General features: G+C 36.4%; 1 protein-coding gene across 1 annotated transcript; it reads right to left on the bottom strand.

Annotated features, from left to right (window-relative positions):
• Positions 1-1,813: 1,813 nt before the first annotated feature.
• Positions 1,814-7,802, bottom strand: LOC143568857 (potassium transporter 11-like). The gene is made up of 7 exons (XM_077054903.1): positions 7,554-7,802; positions 6,231-6,456; positions 5,904-6,149; positions 5,649-5,699; positions 4,557-4,985; positions 3,412-3,666; positions 1,814-2,971 (listed from the first exon to the last, which is right to left on the bottom strand). Exons 1-7 carry the CDS (start codon positions 7,674-7,676, stop codon positions 1,911-1,913), a joined length of 2,391 nt encoding a protein of 796 aa, XP_076911018.1. The 5' UTR covers positions 7,677-7,802; the 3' UTR covers positions 1,814-1,910.
• Positions 7,803-25,806: the final 18,004 nt, after the last annotated feature.

Below are 25,806 nucleotides of genomic sequence, written 5' to 3'. Positions count from 1 at the left end.
GGTTATTCTGTAAGCCAATTTATTTAATCTTTAATATTGAATTACCCCTTATTCCCTAGGTTTGTTAGGATTACGAGCCTTAGCGGAATTTGTGATTTTGATACGGACCAAATAATAAATCATTAGGGTACTTAGAAAATCAACCGTGCTTTTATCATTCTTTCTAGGCATTTTTAGGGGTCTTTAGTAAAACTGACCGTGAGGACTTATTTTCCCTTATAATTGTCTAGTTAGATAATCTTTAGGACCCGGTTTTATATGTTTGTTGTCACCCAAGTGTCGTTGATAGTCGTTAAGATACCTCACTTAGGTGGTTCCCCTTCATCATATTTGAGAGCTCCGTTAGTGCCGTTAAGTCTCGTTAAGTTTTCTTATTAGTTTGGTTAAGTTAAGTAAGTTAGTTAAATAAAATAAAAAAAATAATATAATCAATTAGAAATCTTTCAGGGTAGGACTTGGATTAGGGTTATAGTCTGACACGTTCTCACGTGTCTTCGAGTTCGATATCCGGACTTTCCTTTTCTTTGCTATACGCGACCGGTACACTTGCCGTTTGTGTGAACTAGGATAGGCCGTTTGGTTTTTTAAAGCTTAGTTGCGATTTGTGTTTTATTTATATACATATATTTTCGCACATCACTGGGGGACTGGAAGAGCCTACATAAGATACAGGCTCATAGAACAAGCCCAAATAAGAATGGAATGAAGGGTCCAATGTGAAGCCCACAAAACCCAATAGAGATGGAGTAAAGAAGAAAAAGAATCAGTGTGGGATCACATCATGGCTGATGGAGGGCACTGTTATCTGGTCTAGGTGAACGGCCCAAGGAACTTGTCTCCCAGGCTCAATGAAAGACTATGGATATACGGGGGAAAAGGGGTTCAGCGGAAAATGCATGGGACCGGAGGAAAATAGCTCTCCCCTCATAATCTCAATGTTATACCCTATGTAATCCACATCCTCTCTTCTCCTATAAGAAGAGGGATCAATACTTGTAATAACTCAGATTGAGATTCATAATAATATTCATACATTCACTCAATAAACTTGATCAACCATTCTCCAAGTAATCAAGAACTCAAGAATTCATCTAGGGTTCTAGCATTAAGCAAACGAACATGAACACATGTATTGTTTGTTTATTTATGCTAGTTTACATTTGTTCACTTAAATTTGTTTTGTTTGAACATTTATGTTCGTTTGTTTATGTATTCAATAAGTCCATTGCAATTTAGTCTTGTTTTGTGATCCTAAAATGCCAAAAATTGCAATTTAGTCTAGTTTTGTAAATTTTGTAGGCCCAATAATGTTCGTTCATTTATGTTCAATTATATTTATATGAATCGTTTACAATATCAATGAACGAACATAAACGAACATGAGACACTCATTTTCTTAATGAAAGAACATGAACTAGAAAATCTATTCATTTCATTGTTTCTGTTCGATCGTTTGTCCAGTTAACATTAAACGGACAAACACCCCGTTCGTGTTTGTTTGGCTCGTTTACCAGCCTACCCTAATTGTTTGTATCGCAATCTTAACATTCAGCATTGAAGTTGTTACGGAGTAGACAACGCTTTGGTTTGTGTTTTCCACCTAACTTATCTTTAATTTATTATTAATAATGAAATCACTAGGGGTGAGCATGAATCGGATCTTACTGTTACCCGTCGAACCTTCAAGACCTGTCAAGCCTGAAATGATCATACCCGCTTATCTCAACACATGAAAACTCATTTCATGATGTTTGGGTTTATGTGTCTTAACCCATATAACTAACACATGTTTCTAAACAACCTTTTTTCCGTCCACTGTCTTCTATCAAATTCATTATTATTTTTGCATTTGTACATGTTCCACATGCAACAACAAAAACAAACTATATAACAAAATTCAATACTATAATTTACACATAAAACACTTGGCCAACGTTCAAAAGGCTCTCATGAGGAACATTAAATATAACACTATGCTCCCTGCAAATCTTCCTCAGAAAAGCATAAACATAATCTATACTAAACTTCTTATAAAATGGTGAATCCCGTCGCGCTCTAACAACCGTATTCCCCATAATATGCACCACACCAGCATCCCTACAGTTTGTCAAAAACTCCATCTCATCAACCTCTGTATGACTACTCACCTGCCCCGACGACATCCCCGAGTTGACCACGTTGACCGGCGATTTGACCGGCATTATCGAATCACAAGACGACACTGTAAGATCAACAACCGAAGAGAACGTATTATTGTTAATACTGTAGTTATTATTATCGCGTAGCAAGTAGTCTCTAGAACCCCGAGTTTGTTGACCGTATAAACTATAATCATCCGAGTCTGACCCGCCTTCCATCATCGACTCGAGTCTCACAAACGTGAACAAATTATCGAATAGTTTCTTTTCAAATTCATCGTCTTTTTTATGCAAATCTTTGTAGCCGTACCTCGCCACGCATCTAAACATGTGGAAATTCTTCGGCCCGATTCGTTTTACAAGAAACCGTTCGTCCTCGGGAACCGTGTAAACCGGGAGGTACTTAACGCATACGAAAACCACGACCGAGTGGATGGCAGGTAGGTTGGTGATGAAATGGGAGAAGATATGCGGGACCCCGCTAGCGAGCTCGGTGTAAACGAGCCCGATACCCGGGACCCGCACAAGCCCGAGACTTGGGCCGAGACCGAGAATCCACGCCATTGAGATTTTACTATGCATTTCAAACTCGTATCTTTTCACGGTTCCGTAATGCCAGATGTACATGATGAAAAGGAAGACGGCGGCTATGACAAGTGGGACCCACCCACCTTGGTCAACCTTAAATAGGACCGCGGAGAAGTACGTGCATTCGATGATTAATGATAAGGCAGCGAAGATGAAGACGAGAATCCATTGACATCGCCATACTAGTAACATGATTAGAATCATGAGAAACGTTGTTACTAACATGACTATGACGACTGCGGTCCCTGTAAACACATAAAACAAGATGTTACTTGATGTTAAAATGGGTCGGTTAGATACTCGGACGGTAGGCCAAAGTCAAAAATGGGTTGGATCAACCTGAAACGCTTTCGTCAAATTTATAACATTTTTTTTATAAATAATTTGTTTGTATATATAATTTAGAGTTAATTACACAAATGGTCCATGTGGTTTGGCACTAACTTCTGTTAACATCTTAGTTAAATTTTACTAAATGACCTTTTTACCCTTTGATATTTTTAACAGGGACCATTTATGTAAATGAGTATTCATATAAATACAGGGGCTATTTATTTAGGATAGTAAAAGTTAAAACATGGGTTATTTCCGACCCGAATCATTTTCAGTAAAAACTTGTCCAATCTTCTAACTTGTTTTATTTAAAAATCCAGATTAGTAATAAAGTTATGTTAATCATACTTACCATAAGCATTGCCAATTTGACTTTTATTTTTGAATCCAGCAGTGACAATGATGCAGAGAACCATAAGGATCCAATTAATATCTGGAACATATATCTGCCCAAGAAATTTACTTGATGTATGAATGACCTTCACTCTTGGGAAGCAGCCGAGCGCGTTTGCCTGCTTAATGATCGAAAATGTGGCAGAAATAGTAGCTTGACTCGCAACAATAGCCGCTAGTGTTGCAATAACAAACATTGGCCAGTATACACCATCTAAAGCAATATATAACTTATGTTAGAATAAAATGATAAGTCATAAAACTATTTGTATTAATCACATTATTTGTAAACTTATTTTAGTGAGTCAATTGGCTCGTTTATAGGCCGAATTAACCATTTATCTACTTGTGAGCAGACCTCAATATGTCTTAAGTTAAACTAGCAGAGATTGAGTTTTGGCGATTTCAGGTTCGGCTCGGTCAGACTTGTTTACAAATATAAAGTGGTTAATTAATTTGTTTGGAATATAATAATAATAAAAAATAAAAATAGTAAATAACTTAGTAAAAACATGAAAACAAAAATGCTTGTAAACGAACCGAACAAACTATCGAACACGAACATGGTTTTCTTGTTCATGTCTGTTCGTTAAGAAAATAAACGTGTTCGTGTTCGTTTATCTGACCATTAACAATGCAAACGAACGGTCCAAAATCATGCATAACTAAACATAAATGAACAAACTTAAATAAGCTAATTAATTGTAAATGTGAATTCACTTGACGTTCAGTACTTCAGTTCGTTTACAGGATTTAAAATATAAAAATATATATATAAATACTTTTATAAAAATGAATTAAGTTGATAATTAATTAATAAAATTCTAAAAAAAGTTATAAAAGAAAAGAGATAAAGGCAACTACAGAAACAGAAAAGAGTAAAAGAAAGAAATAATAGAAAAGCAAAGAATTATGAAAATTACACATTTTGTCCTTGAGGTGTAAGGGCAAAATAGTCATATTGTAAAAAGTTATTACAGCTTTTAACTGTTAACACCAATTAGTTAAAAGAACTTAACATGTTAAAAATTTTCAAATAAAGGAAGTGTTTACTGTTTAGTAATTAGCATAGCTTAATGGCACAACCTGCAAGCAAATATATACCTGGGATAGAACGGTAAAATGCATCAGACACATGTTCCTTGTTATACATAAGATATGCTGCTTGTCCCGAATAGGCTAAAAGAAGACACGGAAACACAACAACCGTGAACGCCAGTTGGATTGCTGACACGGGAAAATGTGCCAGGTCAGCAAAAAGTGCCTCCGTCCCTGTTATACTGAGCATGATCCCGCCAAGTGATATCCAACCGTTTTTCCCTCTTCTTTTAAAGTAGCGGAATATGTAAACGGGTGAAAAAGCGCGTAATACGCCACTATCGTATTTAAAGATATTAATTATTCCAATTCCCCCAATGAATAAAAACCATAGCAAAACAATTGGTGCAAAGAGCCATCCAACTTTGTCAACACCATAATGTTGTAGGCTAAACAAACCTAGTAGTATGACAACCGCAACAATAATAACAACATCTGCAACAAACAAAAAAGAATAAAAGTAAAACAAAAAGTTTGGCCTTTATATAAAATGTTTACTTGCTTAGGTTCAATGTTTGTTAGGCGTGACAAGAAAACCAAAAAGACTGAACTGAAACCAAATTCATCGACGTAATCGAACCGAAATAACCGAACAATACAACAAAGGTAAGGTTCGGTTTAGTATTTTCTGAAAACCGAGTTTTATGGTTTGGTTTTGCTTTTGTATTTCCTGATAACTGAATTTTACAGTTTGGTTTCGCTTTTGTACTTGCCGAAAACCGAAATAAACAGAACTGAATTACCAAAAAAAAACGTTTATTTTTTTAATACTTTTTATTGAATTTATCAATTATAGATTTAACTAATGAATTTAACTAATTTATAAGAAATTAATAAATCATGTAGCCCAAATATTTAATAATTAAATAATCGTTAACTAACAAAAACTTTTAGGCCCAAATTCATTAATTTTGCCCAACTTTTTCCGGCCCAAAAACTCATGCTTTAATGGCAAACTGAGAAAACCGAAACCGAACCCATCATCAAAACCAAAAACCAGACACCGAAGTCCGAAAAATCATCGAATTTTCAGTTTTTGGTTCAGTTTGAGTCCAAAACCGGCCCATGCAGTGCACACCCTTAGTGTTTGTGACATACCGTTGCTCATCCCTGGGTGGTCTATCTTGATGCCACCAGAAGCTGATAAAACTGAACAAGAAAAAAACTAACTAATCAGATAGTTTATAACGCATACGAAACTTAGATAATTAGTTTCATACTGCTTTCAACAAAATTGACTCTAAAAGGGTAAAATAATTTTATCTAATTAGTGTATATCACATAATCACTTTCAAAAAACACATCCAAACAACCCCTTAGACGAGTAATTAAATTTGTTTTACTCGAGTTTACCTGAAATAGCGGGAGTTAGAATTCCATCTCCAATGGCATTGCAAGTGCCAACTAGGACAAGTAAAAGAAGTGCGTTCTTTTTAAACACGTGTCCTTCCAACCATCTCTTTGTTTTTGCAGCAAACGACTTTTCATGAATTGTGCGGCGACTGTAAGTTGTCAATTCCTCGTCGGTTTTATGTTGATTAGGAATTGTCTTAACTTTTGCGTGTCGACACAACAATGAGTAAAGAGCAAAAGTCCCACCTGCATATAGAACTAACATTAAGGAATCCAGTTATAACTATTAACATCTGTCTAATCATATATAGATTAACGGATATGTACCTTGACCGTTGTCATTTGCACGACAAACAATGAAAACATACTTGATGAGTGGTATAAGCGTAAGGGAGTAAATAATTAAAGAAAGTGCACCAACGACATCTTCTGTGTCATCGATTCCTTTAGGAAAAGTGTTGTAAAATACATACAATGGAGACGTTCCCAAATCTCCATAGACGACTCCAAGACTTTGGAATGCAAGCTGAAGAAGCAATATTGCTGAGAATTTCTGCAAGAATGTTTTTAATTAGTACAGAGGTAAGATTATAAAAGAATTTTTTTTTGGCAAATTGGATTTTAATAATCCAAACTATAAACTACTGATCCATACTAGTAATTCGACCAATGACATTCTGATACATACCCATACCCATGTTTTCCTCATGCATCATGCAACTCACCCACGTCTCATGCATGTTTCATATATTGTTTCCAAATTATTGTATTAGCTTAGTTTCCAACTTTTAGGTAATGGGTCATGTTAGTGGATTAGTGGGTCTAGTTAGTTTCATTGGTTTTTAGCCTATAAAAAGGCCTTTAATGTATGAACGTGAGAGAGAAGAAAAATGAATTAAAGTTAGTTTTGTTGATCACTTCTTGTCTCTAAATCTTGGAGTCTAACCCGCTCAAAGGGTCTCTATCAATTGGGAGATTAGCCATCTCGAATCGGCTTCTATCACATTCCAACTGAGAATTGACTATGTATGTCTCTCTGATGACATGTCAAATATATGCGACATCATCAGGGCAGACGAAAGACGAAGTTACTTCACTGTGAGAGTGGGATTGCAGGACCACAAAAGTGGAAGTTAGGAGTTAATGGTCAAATTATCAGTATGAATTATTATCGGTCAATAGTAATAGTTGTAAAAAAATCCGGTTCGCGTTTGTTTTTTCTCACTTAACAGTATCATCAAATCAGGCAAAGGGTAATCATTCAAATGCCTTGAATTAACTTATCAAAAAATAAGGCATGTCAAACCTTATTTCTTGAACAATTTAGTAAACCATAAAAAAGTCAACAATCATAGAAATTCCACACCAAATAAGATGATCATTTCAGCCAAAGGCTAATCTTAAAAAGTCATGAACTAACTTGATCATAAAGAAGCATGTGCAAGTGCAACCTTATTTGTTGATCAATTTAGTCAACCACAAATCATAATCAGTCAACCATCATTCAAAAGCTTCAAATGACACTGACAATAATCAAATTTCAAATCCACCAACTTAAAAGTTAAAACCCCTCAAACCAACTACTTTTTTTCATATAATTTCAATCAAGAACCAATAAAAACTAGCCAAAAGCAGCTAATAATAACATACCTTTTCTCTATACATATTTTTAAGCCTACCAGCTTCTTCATCCATTGGCTGATCAATCTTCTGCTCCAAAGCCCACATCCCACCTTTTGACTCATCTTCTCCATTTGTACTTTCCACTTCCATAACTCAACTTCAAACCAAACTCAAAAACCCATCAAAATTCACTTCATTCCAATCATCAATCAATCAAACCAAACAAAACCCACCAACAAAAACACAATCTTTAACACTTTCTCAACTGGGTTCAATCAAAATAAGAAAGAATTCATTTTCTCATGGGTTTTGGAATATGGGTTGATAGATAGATATCAGCCACAGGACCTAATTGGACACAAACCATGCATAAGTCCAATAAAAAAACAGGCATGTATGATGGGTATGTGACAAAGAGGTTTTCAAGAAACTTGTTTGTAAGTGAAATATGTGGGGAGTGTTTTTTGTTTTGATGTTATTGGAGATAACACTTAAGTGAATAAAAGGAAAATATGTAACAGAAACCTCAAAGTCTTCCGCATGATTAAGAGAGAGAATTTGGTTCAAGTTGCTTTCATGAGTCATAGAGGTTTAAAAAATAAGGATTGTGACGATTTTTAATTAAAGAAATTTATTTATGAAAGGATATGGTGAAGAGTTTATTTGTCATGTTTATGTTTATTTATTTATTTAAGATTAGGCATGAAGTGATGTAACTAAAGTATTAGTAGTTTTGATTTGAGTTGAGCGCATGTATGAATTCACATGGAGGAGTTATTTTTGGAATCAAATCGGTTTTGATTCTGGTTTAAAACTGATCTGACCTGATCAAATTTGGTCTTTCTTTAGAAACTGGTTTTTTTTAACCGACATGGTTTTGACCAAACCAGTTTTAACTTTGTTTGACTCGATCTGATATGTTTTTCAAATTGATGGGTTTGGCCAAAACCTGTTTTTTACGCATTCCTGGAGAGGGAATTAAAAAGAAAATGAAAATTTGCAAAGGAGTTTAGAATTTGAAGGAAGAACGTCAAAGACAATTACAACTCAGAATATATCAATATAACAATCAAGAAATTCGTTTTGAACTAAAATGGAGCTAAAACTACACTTGAGTTATCTTAAGATTTGAATACAAGATGGACTAAATATTAGCCTGACTGTCTTAATGATTCGTCAATTTAGTTCATTCGGTTTAGTTCAGACCGTCTAATTATACGCTTATAGGATAATATAGGATAAGTAAGCATACAAGGAACCTAGTAATTGACAATTTTAGGCATGGGGACTATTGTATTATTGAAAACGAGATAATTAAACCTTTGACAAAGATGAATTATTTATAAACAAAATAGTTGAAACAAATTGATATATGACATTAAATTTAATGTTTAATACCATGCGTATAGAAATTTAAAACTAATGTAGAAAATGTTTATTATAGCTTGATGTGTACTATATACTATATAAAATTATTCATAATGATAAAGAAAAGACAAAATAATATTGTCTTCCTTATTCAATTTCGTACATATTTGAACATTAAAACTAGGCAAGATTCCTAAACGTCCATTAAGTTGAAGATTTTGTCCGAAATCGTCATTAATTCTTTAAATACGGCTCCTGTTTTAAACTTTATCAAACTCATTTATTTCAAAGCAATAGCTACTTGCAAGTTGTCACGAATGATTTCTATCGTCCGAAGACGTTATATTCCGGCAGAAGACATTGTGTTTTTTTTGTACGTTTTTTAACGAGAAAACACGAGAAATATTTTAGTTTTTTATTTTATTTTATTTTTTTTTCATTTTTTAATTAAATTTTAAGTTATGAGTTTTTTTATTACTTTTATTGGACTTTTTATAGGAGTTTTTTAGGCCGCAAATTCTTTTCACACTTCTTTCATTTGTCTCCCGTTTTATTTTAACCTTGCCCTTGCCTAAAACCATTAAACCAACATGCCAAGGCATGCAAGTGTAATATGAAGTTACTCAATGAATATCATATAAATTTACAAGGATAGAGTAGGAGCTAAAAGAATGGAGGGGGAATAGAATGGACGAGGGAATGAAATGGACATGAGAATGAAATGGATCATTATCATTTATCTGTTTTGTTATGCTAACATATGATAATTGCACGAATTATTACTTTATTTTGTTTGGTAGAAAAAAAAACCCCATAGGAATAAAACACAAATGACAAAGATACATACATCAAAATAAACAAAATTAACAAAAATAAATGGCAATTGTGACGATGGTGGTACTACCGGTTAAAAAAAACCCGGTTTTTTTTTTCAACAAAAAAACCGATTTGGTTAAAAACCGAAACCGGTTTAAAAAAACTGATTTGTACACCTCTAGGTGGTAGCAATGGTGGTCAAGTGGCGGTAACTATGGTGGAGATGACGATGGTGGTGGTGGTGGCACGATGTTGATGGTGTCGACGGTGCCGACGATAAGACGACAGTTAGGTGGTAGTGGTGTCTGGAGATGACGATGGTGGTGGTTGCGGTAGTGGGTGGTCAAGCAGTGAAGATGCTAGCGGCGGCGGTGGCAGTTGTTGTGGTGTCGGGTGTTCATGTGGTGGTGGTCGCATCAGCAATGGTCAGGTGGTGGCGGTGTTAGTTTTCAGGTGGTGTGGTCTAGAAAGTAGCGTGAATGAGCGATGAAATGGAAAAAAAGAAGAGTTAGAAAGAATGGTTTTGAAGGAATGAGATTTTTTGTGTAATGGTTGATGCCTTTCTTTTGACCAACCAAACACTAATTCTTTTGTTCTGTCACATTAATTCATTCAATTTTCTCTCACATTCTTGCATACCAAATGTTATCTAAGGGCTTTTTAGCTTTTTACAAAAAGCTAAAAAAGTCAATAAGTTAAAAAATATATTTGGCAATCACAAAAGTTCTTTTCTATTTAGGTTTTTTTAAAAATGTTAAAAAACTGTTTTATAAAAGTCACAAATCCGGATTTTTTAAAATGACTTTTTGAAAAAGTCATAAGTCAATAACTTATTTTCAAACTAAATCCCAAACATGCCTTAACATCACAACTTCAAATGATCGTTCGCAGAGCAACAATTACTCAATGAATAGCATAGAATATTTATAAAACTAGATAACAAAACCCGTTGCGTTGCGACATCACGACTCGAATTTGGTCGGTCTTGTTTAGGTTTGTATCGATAACGAAAATAAACCCAAAAAATAAACACCCAAAATAGTATTCGCACATGTGTATAGTCATGGTTATAAAAAAACATATTTAAAACGATGTGTAGTTGGTTGGTAACACATGCGCGGTGCGGCTGGGAATCAACGTGCATTCGACCAGTATCGGGTTACATCACCAAAACTAAACCAAAAAATAATTTTGTCAACCCCCAAACTACAACAAATTAACACAGTTAAAAAAAAGAGACAACTCTATAGAATAATAACCAAGTTTCAAGTTTGTTCCAATTAAGTCACCCATATTTTTTTTGTCACAATTAGGTCACTTAACTTTCTATTTTGTCTCAATTAGGTCACTCAACTTTCAGTGTATCTCAATTAGGTCACTCAACTTTCAATTTTAGCTCAATTAAGTCACTTAACTTTCAATAAATGTTCTAATAATATCTTATTTACATTCATATTATGTGTTCATAAATAACTAAAACGTCATTAAAACCAACATTTTTTATATATTTTATTAGTAAATACATCACTTACGACAATATAGTAGCTGTGCCTATCGTTTTAGAACACAAATTGAAAGTTAAGTGACCTAATTGACACAAACTGAAATTTAGGTGACCTAATTGAGACAAAATAAAATATGAGTGTGTAACATCCTACTTTTGATAATAATAAATATAAAAATTTCGTTTACTTAATAGTGTGTTATTATTTAGTTGAGTAAAAAAATAAAGAGTGTTGGCTTGGACAATAAAAGATGGATTAAGGAATGGTGATGGGCCTTAAGTCCATGGACTTAGGGGTACGTAAAAACTCTTAAACATCCCTAAAACCCTAAAACCCTCATTCCTTTCATCCAACCTCCTCCACATACCCAAAAACAAACAAACACACTCCCTACATTTCGGACCAGATTCGAAGTGAAGAAAGGGGTAGACTTCGGCATGAAGTGTTGAATCCGAGCCTAAGCAAAACCGAACCAAAAAGTTATGTTTTAGGTTTAAGGTTAAGCTTATGAGGTCGGTTTGCCGTAGGAATATGATACTAAGGCAAATCGGGCCTTATTATGTAAGAAAAATGTAACTTGAATGTAAACAAGATGTTTGGAATGAAACGAGACAAATGGGTGATGTTTGGATCGTGTTAGAGTGATCAAATGAAGTTATTATGGCCCGAAACTCGTTTTCTCAGTAAAACGGGCTTGACGTGATGTGAGGAAGTGATTAGAATGGAAATACACGAATCGAATCGAATTGGAAGAAGAATCGAATCGAATCGAATTGGAAATGAATCGAATCGAATTGAAATTCGATTGATTTGAAAACTCGATTCGATTGGTTTGAAACTCGATTCGATTGGTTTGAAACTCAACTCGACCCCAACCAGGGGCTCTGCCCCTTTGACCCTTCTGGGGGCTGCCACCCCTAGACCCCGCTGCCAGGGTCGCTGCTCCCAGAACCTAGATAGCTAGGGGTTTCCCTAACCTAGAAGTATGATATAGTTAGAAGTAGTTAATTGTTACGTATAGTTATTACACAGTTAGTCGTGCACAACTAAGGAAAGGTATTACCGTTAACTCGGAAAAGAGTAGGACACATGTGAGTGTCTAGCCCAATTTCCTTGTTATTTTTTGGCGCTGTGTGCATACTCGATGTGATTAGTTGATACACTTACCTTAAGTGGTAAGTGTATGATATGTGAATGTTTGATGAATGATATAGAAAATGTTAAGAGTATGTATGAAAGTATATAAATATAAAAGTAATGAAATGAATGTATAATAGTATGTTGTATGGAAAGAAGATCACTAGACCCTAATAATATTCGAGGATGAAGGGCACCGGACCCTAATAATATCTGAGGATGACGGGAACCAGACCCTAATAATATCCGAGGTATGTAAGGTGAAATGCTCTTTATAACGTAAGGATAGTTATGCATGTACTACGCACGCTAAAGCAAGAAAGTATGAAAGAATGAATGTATGTATGCATGGAAAAATGATAAACAAGTTAAGTACGTAATATGTACCTTCAGGTATGTATATATATATATATATGTGAATGTAAAGTATGTTGTCTAATTAACTTGAACTCACTAGCGTAGCTTACTTTTAGTAGGCACGCGGGTGAATAGGTTAAGGCAGCTAGCTTAAATGAAGACATATGGCATTGCACTGAAGAGGCTGGCATATTGAGGAAAATGTTATGATGTTTTAATATGACTTTTATATTATGTTTAAAGACAAGAGTTTGATTGTTATGAAAAGATTTGAATGATTATGTATTATATGGTTGAAGTTTAATGTTTCTGCGAGTATATTTAAAACTATGTTTATGAGTAAATCCAACGATAATGTAGGGCATTAAGACTGGGGCCTTACAGAGTGACTTAATTGGAACAAACTTAAAATTTGGTTACTATTTTATAGTGTTTTCCCTTATAAAAACACAAAATAAAATAAAATGTTATGGTGGCAAACCGATGCGAATTTGGTCAGTATTGGGTTACATTGCCAGAACCGAATAAAAAACAAAACTTGCCATTGTGGGCGCAAACTGACGTGAATTCGGTCAGTATCAATAATACTAGCACTAAATCGTAGTCATAAATTGGTAAGCTAAAAAAAAGATTTATAAACATCGCACAAACTATACATATTAATAGTATGGTGGTAGAGGTGCAAAAATTGGTTTTAACCTAAACTAGTTCGGGTTGAAGTCAACCGGTTCATAGTAAACTAGGTCAAACCGGTTCATTAGTGGAACCAATTTAGGTTGAAACAAGTTTACAAAGGCTAAAAACTGAAAATGCTGGAATTGATTAGGGTTAGTTCGGGACCTATTTTATGTGAAAAGAATATTTTTACTCAAAATTCTACGAAGTACGTCATCGAACAACATAATATTCATATGTTTTAATTTGCAATTTTGGAAGTACACCATTAAAAACTACATAATTTTATAAATTATTATAGAAAATACAATTTTATATTTATTCTTTGCCTCCGGTGATCGGCGTTTTCGTCTTCTTTAGTCTTAGTGCAATAGTGTTTGATGTTCGGCGTCGCCCAAGCGTATCAAAAAATCGTACAAGAGTTCTTCATTGGAAATTGGAGTCCCTCGTCTGGCCATCTCCACATTGTGTATTTCTTCCTCCATTTGTATTTCGTTTCAAGAGTTGCAAAATTTTGGATATATCTCGTCGCGTCCAAGTGACCCTTCAAGAAAATGCATATTGTCACCACTGCGGAGTCAACCTTGTTCTTCTAATTGATAAAACCATCCCACTAGTAGAAAAAAAACGGACTTTGAAGCAAATGCACATTTTGGATATCTCTGGCTTTTGGGATCCCGATTTTGACCTTTTCTAGGATCCTGAGTACTAACGGTTTGTTTCGATCTTGGTTTTGACTTATTCTAGCAGGTGATCATTGGTAACTTAATTAACCTTAAAGACTCGCCAAGTAACTAAAGAAAATGTGTAGATTGGGTCCATAACAGCTAGGAGTAATGACCAAGTTAAAGACATATAAAATAGGCAGGATCCTCGAAAGCAGTTGCCATTATTTATATTCTTTTGATTAATTATCCTTGTAGGTAACTCATTTGTATAATAATGCAACGGCTATAAGAACAAGTCTTGCAGTAAAAACGAAGTATTAGTAAATTGCACGTGAAGAATGATCTATAATGACTATATAAGTGCTGCCTAAGTTGAATACCTAGTAAAGAAGCATAATTTCCGTGATACCAATTGTTTTATGTTATTATATTATGAATTTGATGCATGGCATAGTAACACATATGCTCACATACCCTTGCTCACACTTTCTGTAACTTAGACGCCATGGAAACTAGTTCTTGAGCTTTATTCAACGTTTTATCTTAATAATATTTTTAAGGCAGGCGGATATTTATCTCCTCCCGAGGTATTGTGCCGGAGATCCTGACATGGATCAAAAGTTTTCCTTGTATATCTCATGTCACATGTTACTTTATTTAACTCGTTATCACTCAATTTGGAAAACACTCTATGTCACATTCTAAGTTTGATTACGATATTGCTTTGGTAATTTTTGTTCAAAACAACTTCTTCAATTTTCAACCTCACTTATTATCATGTTATATTATTTTATCATCGGATTCATCTTGGTATGCATGCTTTATATATTGTTCAACATGTATTGTTTATGTTGTGTAAAAGGAAATTGTTTAATTAATATTACTATTATATAAATCATATATTTTTTACCACAAAACTACATAGCTATTAAACCTTAGTTTTCTTAACTCTACATCTCTACCTCTGTGACACTAATAAAAAATAAAAAATCGGCAAACTGGTTTTGGATATGAACGATTCAACTTGTTTAATATTTTTTTAGTTACAATCCTATAGAAAAAGTTTTATACAATCTCAATTTACATTTGTTAATATTTTTTTTCTTTGACGCTGAATCAATGGTCGATATCCAAGATAATGAAATAATTAAATATCTAAAGATAATTTTTGATTCACAAAATTGGTTTCAAGCTTATCGAATGGTATGAGATTGTTTTAAAGAAGATCCACAATTAGATTAACAGTTGTTCATCATTGGAATAAGACAACATGGTTCTAGGACATACAACACATGTTGTCTACAAGAAAATTTTCGAAAGTTTATAAGGAAGAAGATTAATGATATGTAAATATAATGTTTTCACATTAAATCATATACAATTTTGTATGTGATATGTTTTATAAATTTTCGTATTGCGGAATCAATGGATGTTCAAACTTTATATATTGAAGGTGTATTCTTTTGTAACTTATTATTTTTCTAATTTTCTTTGTTTTAGAATTTATCATCTTGTATATGTATTTCTATTCCAATGTTCGTAAAAGAAACAAGACTTTTCAGATGCTGCATAGTTTTTGAGGCTTATAGCATACGCTTCATTACCTAAAGATTTCCTAACAGATGATGAAGGTTTTTTATTAGTATGTTTTTATTTTGTTTAATGCTTTATATGTTGTTTTGTTTTAATAAAAACAAAAGTTTTAGAGCGGTAATTTTAATTTCAATCATGCAATTACCCATTTATTAATATTCATTATCTAATGCCTTATAATTTATAAAATTATAATACTAATTATGTAATTTATATATGTATATTTGACGTTTTCTATATTATTCAACCGTGTGTTACACTTGACACTAACCTAGTATTTAATATTTTCCTAGTCATCAACTACAAACGGGACAAGAGCATGATCCTTCACACCAAAATTATTATTATTATTATTATTATTATTATTATTTTTTTTTTTGAACATACAAGCTTTCCTCCTACTATTTACATTATACCGCCAATGCCAGGAATCGAACCCTGGACCTCTCACCAAAAGGCCAAAGCCTTTACCACCCCACCAAAGTGGTGATGGCTTCACACCAAAATTATTATAAGTCATTTTTAATATTTCTCTCTTTCTTAAAGTACTTTTAAACAATGTAAAAGTTGAAATCAACCTAGCCGGTATTGTTGTGGGTCAAAATCTTTATTAGGATCTTGAAAGATATTTTGCCGCCTAGGATCCTTAAAAGGTTCGATATCGTGAAACCCTATTTACTTTTAGTAACTGTTATGCTTGTAGGTTACGCTTGTAGATTAATAGCAAAATGGCTAGTAGACTTAGTCATGCTTAGAAGTCGGAGAACCGACCATATGCATTTGAATAATAGTTGAGTGAGTCTACCACGATCATATGATGTAACATCCCAAAATTTCCATAAATAATATTAAATGTTAATTACGCCAGAAGAATTAGTTTGAGTTAGTAGAAAAATAATAATAAATAATAATAAAGATATAAGGATGGTAGGCCGATATAGATGGAATTAGATCATGGACATAGAATAAAAATGGGCCTAAGGTCCATAGGCTTAGGGAGTATAGATACCCCTTAAACCCTAAATGCTTTCCATCTCTATCATTCTACACCTTAGCCTACACCATAAAAAACACACACTTAGGCCAAACACTCTCTACACTATTCTATTCAACGATCCAAGACCAACCGAAGGTAAGAAATCATTTATCTCAGCTGACCCAACAATTTAGAACCTGACACCACAGCCCCGGAATGTCGAATGAGCCGTTTGAATCTAGATCTAGCTTTATTTCGGGTGTTTAATCAACCAAAAACGAGCTTAAGGGCCACCTTAGCTTGGATCTGGACACCCCGAAGCTACCTGGGTTATAAACGATCAAAATCTGGCCAACCATGGTGGTTAACGGCGGCTAATGGTGCCTGAATCGAGGAAAAACCCTAAAAACGCGAAGAAGGTCTGCACTGAACATATGCGCCGTATATGTTATACGGGCGCATATGTTTTGGCGCATACGTATGCACATATATGTTACGTAGCGCATAAGTTATACGAACATATAACTTATACGACGTATAAGTTATACGGGTGTATAAATTATACGTGGTGTAACTTATACGCTAGATGTTGATTAAGAGTGGCATATACGGGCGCATAACTTATGCGGGCATAAGTTATGCGCCCGGGGGGGGGGGGGACTTATACGCCCCTGAAACTTATATGGGCCTAAGTGATTTTCCAAATAAATGAAAGATATACGACGTATACGTATGTCAACGATATACATGGACTTATATGATGGTTAAGATAAGAATAAGTAAATAATTAATAATGAAAGGTAACGTTTAAAATGAAGATTCGATTTGATTAAATAACTGAACTTCAGTTTTTCTGATAAGGTCTTTGGTAAAGGCTTATTATGGAAAATAAAATTTTTCCAAACTGACATGGCAGCTTAACCCCAGCCAGGGGCTCTGCCCCTTGGACCCTTCTAGGGGCTGCCGCCCCTAGAACCTTGCTGCCTGGGGCGTTGCCCCCGGACCCCCCCCAGTAGCTAGGGGTTACAGTACCCTAGAAATATGATATTTATAGGGCTAGTTAATTGATACATGTTATTGTTATACAGTTATCCGCGCCCTAGTTAAGGAAATGAGTTACCATTAACTCTAAAAGGAATCAGACCAATGTGAGTTTCTAGCCCCATTTCTTTGTTAAGTTTCTGGTCTGTGTGCATACTCGATGTGATTAATTAATACACTTACCTTAAGTGGTAAGTGTGTGATGTGTGATTGTTTTATAAATGATATATGTGTTTTGGATAAAAATCAGCTAAGGATAATGTATCTAAATCCGTAAAGGTGAGGTATAGTGCTATGCTAATTTTAACGATTATATGAATGAAAATGAAGTGAACACCGAGATTTGTTGCGAGGAAAAACCCTTTGATCTTGTTCAGATCAAAAGAAAAAAACCCCGGGTGATGACAACTCGTCGATCACCAATTTATTAATAACAAAAAAGTGTTACGATGGTTGTGGAGATTAGATCGATGTTACAATAATTGCTAACGTGTAGAGAGAATTGTGATTTCTGCACTAAGTGTGTGAGAGTACAAGTGACGATATCTAATCGATCATATATCGATGTATATAAAGAAAATACATGTAACTAACATTCCTAACTATCTGCCACTATTCCACTACCATTACAACGTTCATTGACCACTTGCTGATAGCTTCCAGTAGCGATATTTAAGGTGGACCAAGTCATATAGCCGTTAATTCTGTTGAACAATAACCTACACATGTGAAAAAATTGTTAATTATATTAACCTCTGAGGATCCTTGATCTTCGACATGGTTCTGGAACTCTTCGGGAGGATAACTTATCCAGTCACATCTTCTAGGATAACATATCCTCAGCAGAGAAAATATCAGCCCTAACAATTGCCTCCAAAATGGCGGGTGATAGTGGAACACAGCTGTCATTTTGAATTTCAAACTTCTGCAAAAACTGGATGATGGAACGGTTTGTCAGAATTAATTACCATTTGGCCCTTGAGTTAATAATAACCGCCTATATATGCCGCCCTATATCTTTATAATCACACATCCAATCGACGTATCAGGTATCCATCTTTTTCTTCTTTCATTTTCTTTGATAATAATGTCTATCACTTCATCTTCTTTGCCTCCTTCTTAACCTTCCGAGCAATATTTCGATGACTCTGAGTTATCGGAGATGGAGCCACAATGCCTCATAGCCAACCCTTATATCGAGATTTGCAAACTCACGGATCCCGAGGTTGACGAGTTCCGTTCGTTGTTTCCACCAAAAACCATATTTCAATCGTACGAATCCAGCGTCCGCTGTGATGTATACTCCAAAATCTGGGTTTGTTTTCCGGCTTGTCCGTTCCTGATCGGCTATAGTTATCCGTTTCCCCCCTTTACTCAAAGCTTCTTCGGTTCCACCGGCATATCCTATATACAGGCTATGCTTATGGTTTGGAGGGTTCTTAGCACCATAGAAATGATTATCGAAGATGAGAAAATCGACTTCGGCCTTCAAGAACTGTCCCATATTTACACACTTACTACCCACGGTCCTGCCCAATTCATTTTAAAATCCAAGCCTCGACAACCCCACCCTATCTCGAAAGTCACTATAAACGATTCCTTCTGGAGGAATAAGTTTTTCTTTGTAAAACGTGACTCCATACCTGGAGGGAATGACCTTCCTTCAAAGTGGGTTAGAAAGGGTAGGATCTTGGATCCTTAAAAATAGAAGGATCCTTGATGCTTCAAATTTAACTTCGAGTCTTTTCTTTGTTTGCAGTTGAGAACTTTGCTTCTTTGGCGAAATTACTTGGAATAGAGGAAAGAACAAAACGGTTCCTAGCACTGGATACCGAAGTTAGAACATTTCAAGCCCGATTCATCGAAGCTTTCTGCGAGATCTCCTCGGATTCGAATATGTCAAGTAAGTTTATTGAAAATTTTTAAATAAATAACACTGTATAGAGTACTTATCTGTTAACCGGGTTTATGCAGGTGCTAAGAAGTCCCAAAAGTCCGCTAGCAAGTTCTCTCTAGAAGACATCGACAGCATGCTCACACCTCAAGATGTTAAGAAAGAAATCCTCAATACGGCCACCAGTTCCGAACCCAAGACTGCAACGACTAGAGCTAAGTCTGCGGCTTCCAAAAGAAAGAGGTCCTCTGATCCCGAAACCCAGTATGACACAGTCCTCTCTGTAAGTATCTTGTATCCTGAAATCTTGAATTTAAGGATCCAATATCCTGCTGATCCTGATTATATGGTTGATCAGAGGCTATGACTGCCTTTAAAGAGCATTATGAAAAGATTGTAGGCCAGATGTGTGACAAGCTATCTGTGTTAGAGAATGCGATGGTCAACAAGGACAAGGCTTTAGCCCAGCTCAAGAAGCAGCTCGAGGATCAGATATCCACAGCAGAAACCCAGCGCCAAGAGGAAGTCAAGAAAGCGACGGAAGATGCCAAGATGTGGGCTGCCAGGTCAGTGCTTCAAGCGAGGATTAAGATGGCGACGGAGGCCGGTGATCCCGCTTTTGATAAGGAAACCTGGAACGTGCAGAAGTGGAATGCTAGCTTGGCGGCTCTTGGTGGTGATGAGGATACTGAGATGGCTGAGGAGGATGTTGCTGGAACGAGCGTGGTTAAAGATGTGATTGAAGGTGGTGAAGGAGCAGGTGCTGCTGAGGGTGAAGATGCAGCATAAGTGGGCAACGAAGGATATAAAAGACAAGGCCCGAGCCCACTTTTTTTTTGTGTTTCGTGTTGATGTTTTTAAGGATAACTTGGTTTGTAATAAACAATAGTAAGTAGGTCTAAGGATCACTGATCCTCAAGACAATTTCCAAGGGTACCGAAGGTGGATGGATTCTCTGTTTGTGGGGATGAAGCCTTTGGTGCCTCTGATGTTTATTTTCCTGCACTTAAGAACAATTAGTAACACCTGTTTAACCCGGGTGGATGGTCCATCTTTTTGTATGGTGAAATCCGGGTTAAAGATTTTGGTAAGTCCAGATGACTTATGCTTAATAATATGGAACTTTCAACTATCAGCTTGTTATTTATTTTAAAAGTTTGTTTGATATAACTTTAGCTTTATTGAAAGTTTTGAGAAATAATCTTGAGTAAAAGATTTTAGGATAAAAGATACTTATGAAAAATATTTAGGATAGAATATTCTTAAAAAAACAAACTATAGGATAAAGTAACCTTAAAAATTAACAAAAGTTTTTATAATAGAATATCCTTAAAGGGATAACCTTTTAAATTAAAACGTTTAAAATTATTGCAACTAAGACAATATAAATTCATTAATAGAGACCATACCAGAAGGTCTAGTTAGACCTAAGTTACCATAAGTATTGAACCTTCAATGATCCTTGAAGAAATAACCTTAGGATTTTGGATCCATAGAACTATGTCTTCGTGATGAACTTAGAAAGTGTGTTGCAAACAACTTATATTGTTAACTGGGACTAAACCCAAATAATAAACTGGGGACAAGCCCATGCAACTGGGGACAAGCCCGTGAAACTGGGGACAAGCCTAAATACGGATGTTAACTGGGGACTCGCCCAAACCGGGATTTAGCCCAAACGTAAGATAACGTGAAAACGTTATAAACCGGTGGTATGGTACGTCTACCATAAATCGTAGGATCCTCCATATAGCCGAAGACAACGAAATTGTCAGCCACTAAGCGTATACTGGTCCCACTGCCCCGGACTATACGTTGGATAGCGTGCGCTCCAGGCGAGGGTGTAGAAAATCTATTTACAAGAAAGGTGAAAACCTTTAAACCTTAGGGGATATGACCATCGGGGATCATCTCCAATTGTGGGCTAGGCCAAGGGAAATAGTATAGTACCTTGAATGTAAAGGAGAGGTGGCCAACCTGTTGGTTATTACACATCTTATTAATATCATGCATTGATACTTAAAACTTGGAAGAAACAAATCGTTAAGAATATATTATCCATAAATTGAAAATTAGGAAACTGAAAAGGATAAATGATAGGATAGATTTTACCAAATTTGGGGATCCTTGATCCTTTTAGGATAATATATCCTCACAGGATATTAGATCCTGATCAGAAAAAGTACTTCTTGAGGTGGATAGCATTCCATGCTCTTGGTAACCTGTTGCCTTCCTTCGTGAGTAAATGATATGCCCCCTTTTCTGCTTCTGTCTCGATCTGATAAGGACCTTCCTATTTGGGTGCTAACTTCCCATCAGCCGGATTGGTTGTATTTTGGAAGGCTTTCCTCAAAACTAAATCTCCTTCTTGAAATCTTCTGATCCTTATATTTTTGTTGTATGCCCCAGCTACCCTTTGTTGATAAGCTGCCATTCTGATCTTGGCCAGGTCTCTGAGTTCTTCAACAATATCCAAGTTTTCAAGAAGGATTTCTTCATTGGCTTCAGGATCACGGATGCTCGTTCTTGCTATAGGTACCACCATCTCTGTGGGAATTACTGTTAGGCCATGAATTTTATACTGAGGATCCTTTATCCGTGACTATCTTATGGATAGTTTATCCTTGAAATATGTATTAGGATATAAAGGATCAACGATCCTCGGTTTTACTTGTTTACTAATGATTGCGTTTAGTATGGTGATGTGTTAGACAGGTGTGGCAACTTTAAGACGTACTTGCATCAATTATCCTCACAGAGTATTCTCTAGCTGGAGCATGGATCCAAGATCCTAATTCAACATAGCTGTTAATGGACGAATTCATATGAAGGTTGATATTTAAATATCAACAACGGCTTTGAGACTTGTTCTTCCACTTATCTCGCTACTGGACTTATGGAGCACGTGGTCAAAGATCATGGAGCAGCTAGTGGAAGACTTCCGGATTAGTAGGGAATATAGTATTTGTATTTTCTTATATAACCAAGCTATGATCGAGTAGGAGAACACATGTATTAACACACACTAGAGTAGAATCATACATTCTCTCTACTCACTAGTTACCTTATACTCTCGATCATTTACTCCACAACACTTGTAAACACCTTTTATTATCCACTTATCTCGCTACTGGACTTATGGAGCACGTGGTCAAAGATCATGGAGCAGCTAGTGGAAGACTTCCGGATTAGTAGGGAATATAGTTATTTGTATTTTCTTATATAACCAAGCTATGATCGAGTAGGAGAACACATGTATTAACACACACTAGAGTAGAATCATACATTCTCTCTACTCACTAGTTACCTTATACTCTCGATCATTTACTCCACAACACTTGTAAACACCTTTTATTATTAATATACTTGACTGTGATAGTTTTCACCGTCTGGGGGTTTTTTATGCCGGGGATTACGATAATCACATAATAACCGACCAAAGGTTACCTTGTTGATCCTTGACCGAAGAGATTCGACCAACGATTACCTTGTTAATCCTTGACCGAAGCGATTTGTTCAAAGATTACCTTGTTAAGTTTTGACCGTAGTAAGATTATCGTGATTAAGGGTTTTTTCCCTCGTGATCAACCTTTGCGTTCACCAATATTACGATTACACACTTGTTATCATTGCGTTAGCACTATACCTCACTTAACAGATTTGGATACATTATCCTTAGCAGAAAATTGTTCAAAAAAATTAGTGCTATAATCGATATTATTCCTATCATATTCAACCCTTTTCATACCCATATTACTATCAATGGCCTCTCAATCAACCTCTGCTTCATCAACCATGCCGTCATCAGTCCCTATCTCATCAAGGACTTTTCCACCGATGCCTCCGCCAATCATGGCAGCACAACGAACTGCTGCTGCTGGAAGAAAGACGCAACTACCAGTTTTCCAGAGCTCAAAAACCGCTGCTGCTGCCCCGATGGTTAATACTAACAATGATGTTTCATCTATGTTTTCGCAGGTTAAAGCATATATGGAGCAGCAGAACAAGACCAACCAAAGGATCCTTCGTGAGATAGAAGATCTCAAGAAGAATAAGAGGTCAGCAGAGGATCACACTCCTCTGATGCCCAGGATGCTGGATTTCACTAGTCCAGGATCCATGGCTCAGCTTTCACAAGGATCATCCATCCTTCAACCAGGGTCCATGGGTCAACAGGCTCAAGGATCCTCATTGTTTCAGTCAGGATCATCCATCCTTCAACAAGAGTCCGTGGGTCAACAGGCTCAAGGATTCTCATTGTTTCAACCAGGATCATCCAACCTTCAACTAGGGTCCATGGGTCAACAGGCTCAAGGATCCTCACTGTTTCAACCAGGATCATCCATCCTTCAACCAGGGTCCATGGGTCAACAGGCTCAAGGATCCTCACTGTTTCAGCCAGGATCATCCATCCTTCAACAAGGATCCATGGGTCAGCATGCTCAAGGATCCTCATTATTTCAGTCAGGATCATCCATCCTTCAACAAGAGTCCATGGGTCAACAGGCTCAAGGATCCTCGCTATTCCAGCAGGGATCTTCCGTCATTACACCAGGATCCTCTGGGTTATATATTCAAGGGTCCTATAATTCTCAACCTCAAGGATCCTTCTTTCAGAATCAAGGATCCTCAGGAATCCAACATCTACGATCTTCTGAAGTCCATGATGGGGACATAATCCCCATGCAGACCATAGCTTCTGGAGGACCCACTCCGATTGCTGACTCCTCTTATCCCAGATACTCGTCCAGAATACCAAGCTTCACCCAACATAGAGGTAATTGGTATGATCCTATATCCTTAGACACTAACCATGGTTCCATGCAGGATGCAGGTATCAACCAGGCGATGGCCGAGTGTTCCCGGGGTTGCAAAAACTCAAGGACATGATATCCAGTGTTCCCAGGGTGATACGTCCGAATCCTGAGATACCAGAGGGAAGTCACAAGTTATCCAGATTCGCTCCACCTATCTGTGATGCTGAAATCCCGAAGTGGTTCCAGACTCCGAATATGAAGACCTATTACGGGACCACTGATCCTGAAGAACATGTGGCGCAATATAGGGAAAGGATGGAAATCAATCCAATTCCGGAGAGACTCAAAGAAGCTTGCATATGCAAAGGATTTGGGTCCACACTGACGGTAGCTGCGCTAAAATGGCTGCTAAGTCTCCCTCCCTTTTCAATTACTTCTTTCTCTCACTTGGTTAACTTATTTAACAATCAATTTTCCTGTAGTCGGAAATTTGAAAGGTTAACCAGTGATTTATATCGTGTTATCGAGCCAAGTGATGAATCCCTTAGGAACTTCGTTACCAGGTTCGGTAAGGAAGCTCTGAAAATCCCAAATCTTGACATGACTACTGCTGTTGAAGCATTCAAGATGGGAATTCAGAAGAGCTCCCCCTTTTATGATGATTTGGTGATGACTCCGTGCAGGACATTAGACGAAGTCAGGAGCAGGGCATTGAGATACATCCGATTGGAAGAAGATAGAAGGATCCAGGATCTTCTTGGGGGACAAACAAAACAAGAAACCCCCGAAAAGAATAAAGGATCATGGAATAGGAACAACAATTCGAAGCCGTACGCCAAGTTCAACAATCAGAACGTACGGGCAGTTGAATAAGAAGATGACGATGAAGACTATCCCTGCATCTCCGATTATTGTTTCTCTGTGGATACTCATGGACTGATCTGTGCCATGAAGGATCTGGGAGAAAAGGGAAGGTGGCCCCGAAAGAATGAGAAGACTGTCGGCTACAAGGATAAGTCTAAGTGGTGCGCCTTCCACGAAGATTTTGGCCACGCAACAGACGAGTGCATCGGCTTAACGAGGGAAATTGGTTACCTCCTGAGCAAGGGTCACTTAAAGAACTCTTGGGAAGAAAAAAATCCAAGATTCAGGATCCTGAGGACCTTCCACAGAAAGCAACACCACCACCGCCAGATGAACATGTGATCAACTTTGTCTCCAGAGATTACGAATTATTTCAAGACTCTTGTGCTATAAAAGAAAGTCCCGTAGTAGAATTCGAACTAGACGATGAGAGAAGACTGCTCATTCCCACTACTCGAGTGACTGATCAAAGAATCTTTTTCAATTCAAGGATCCAGGATCCTCAGTTGGACAATTTGGATGTGCAAACAGTCAATTTCATCTCCGGAGGTTCAGACACATGTGGAACTTCCTTCTCTTCAGCAAAAAGACTGGCCAAAGAGATCAAGATGGATAATGGAGACCGACCA

Source organism: Bidens hawaiensis, unplaced genomic scaffold, assembly GCF_021521415.1.
Source record: "Bidens hawaiensis isolate Kalapana, Puna unplaced genomic scaffold, B.hawaiensis_p1.1 tig00024238_1, whole genome shotgun sequence".
Classification (NCBI taxonomy): domain Eukaryota; kingdom Viridiplantae; phylum Streptophyta; class Magnoliopsida; order Asterales; family Asteraceae; genus Bidens; species Bidens hawaiensis.
This window is presented reverse-complemented; position numbering and strand designations above follow the sequence as displayed.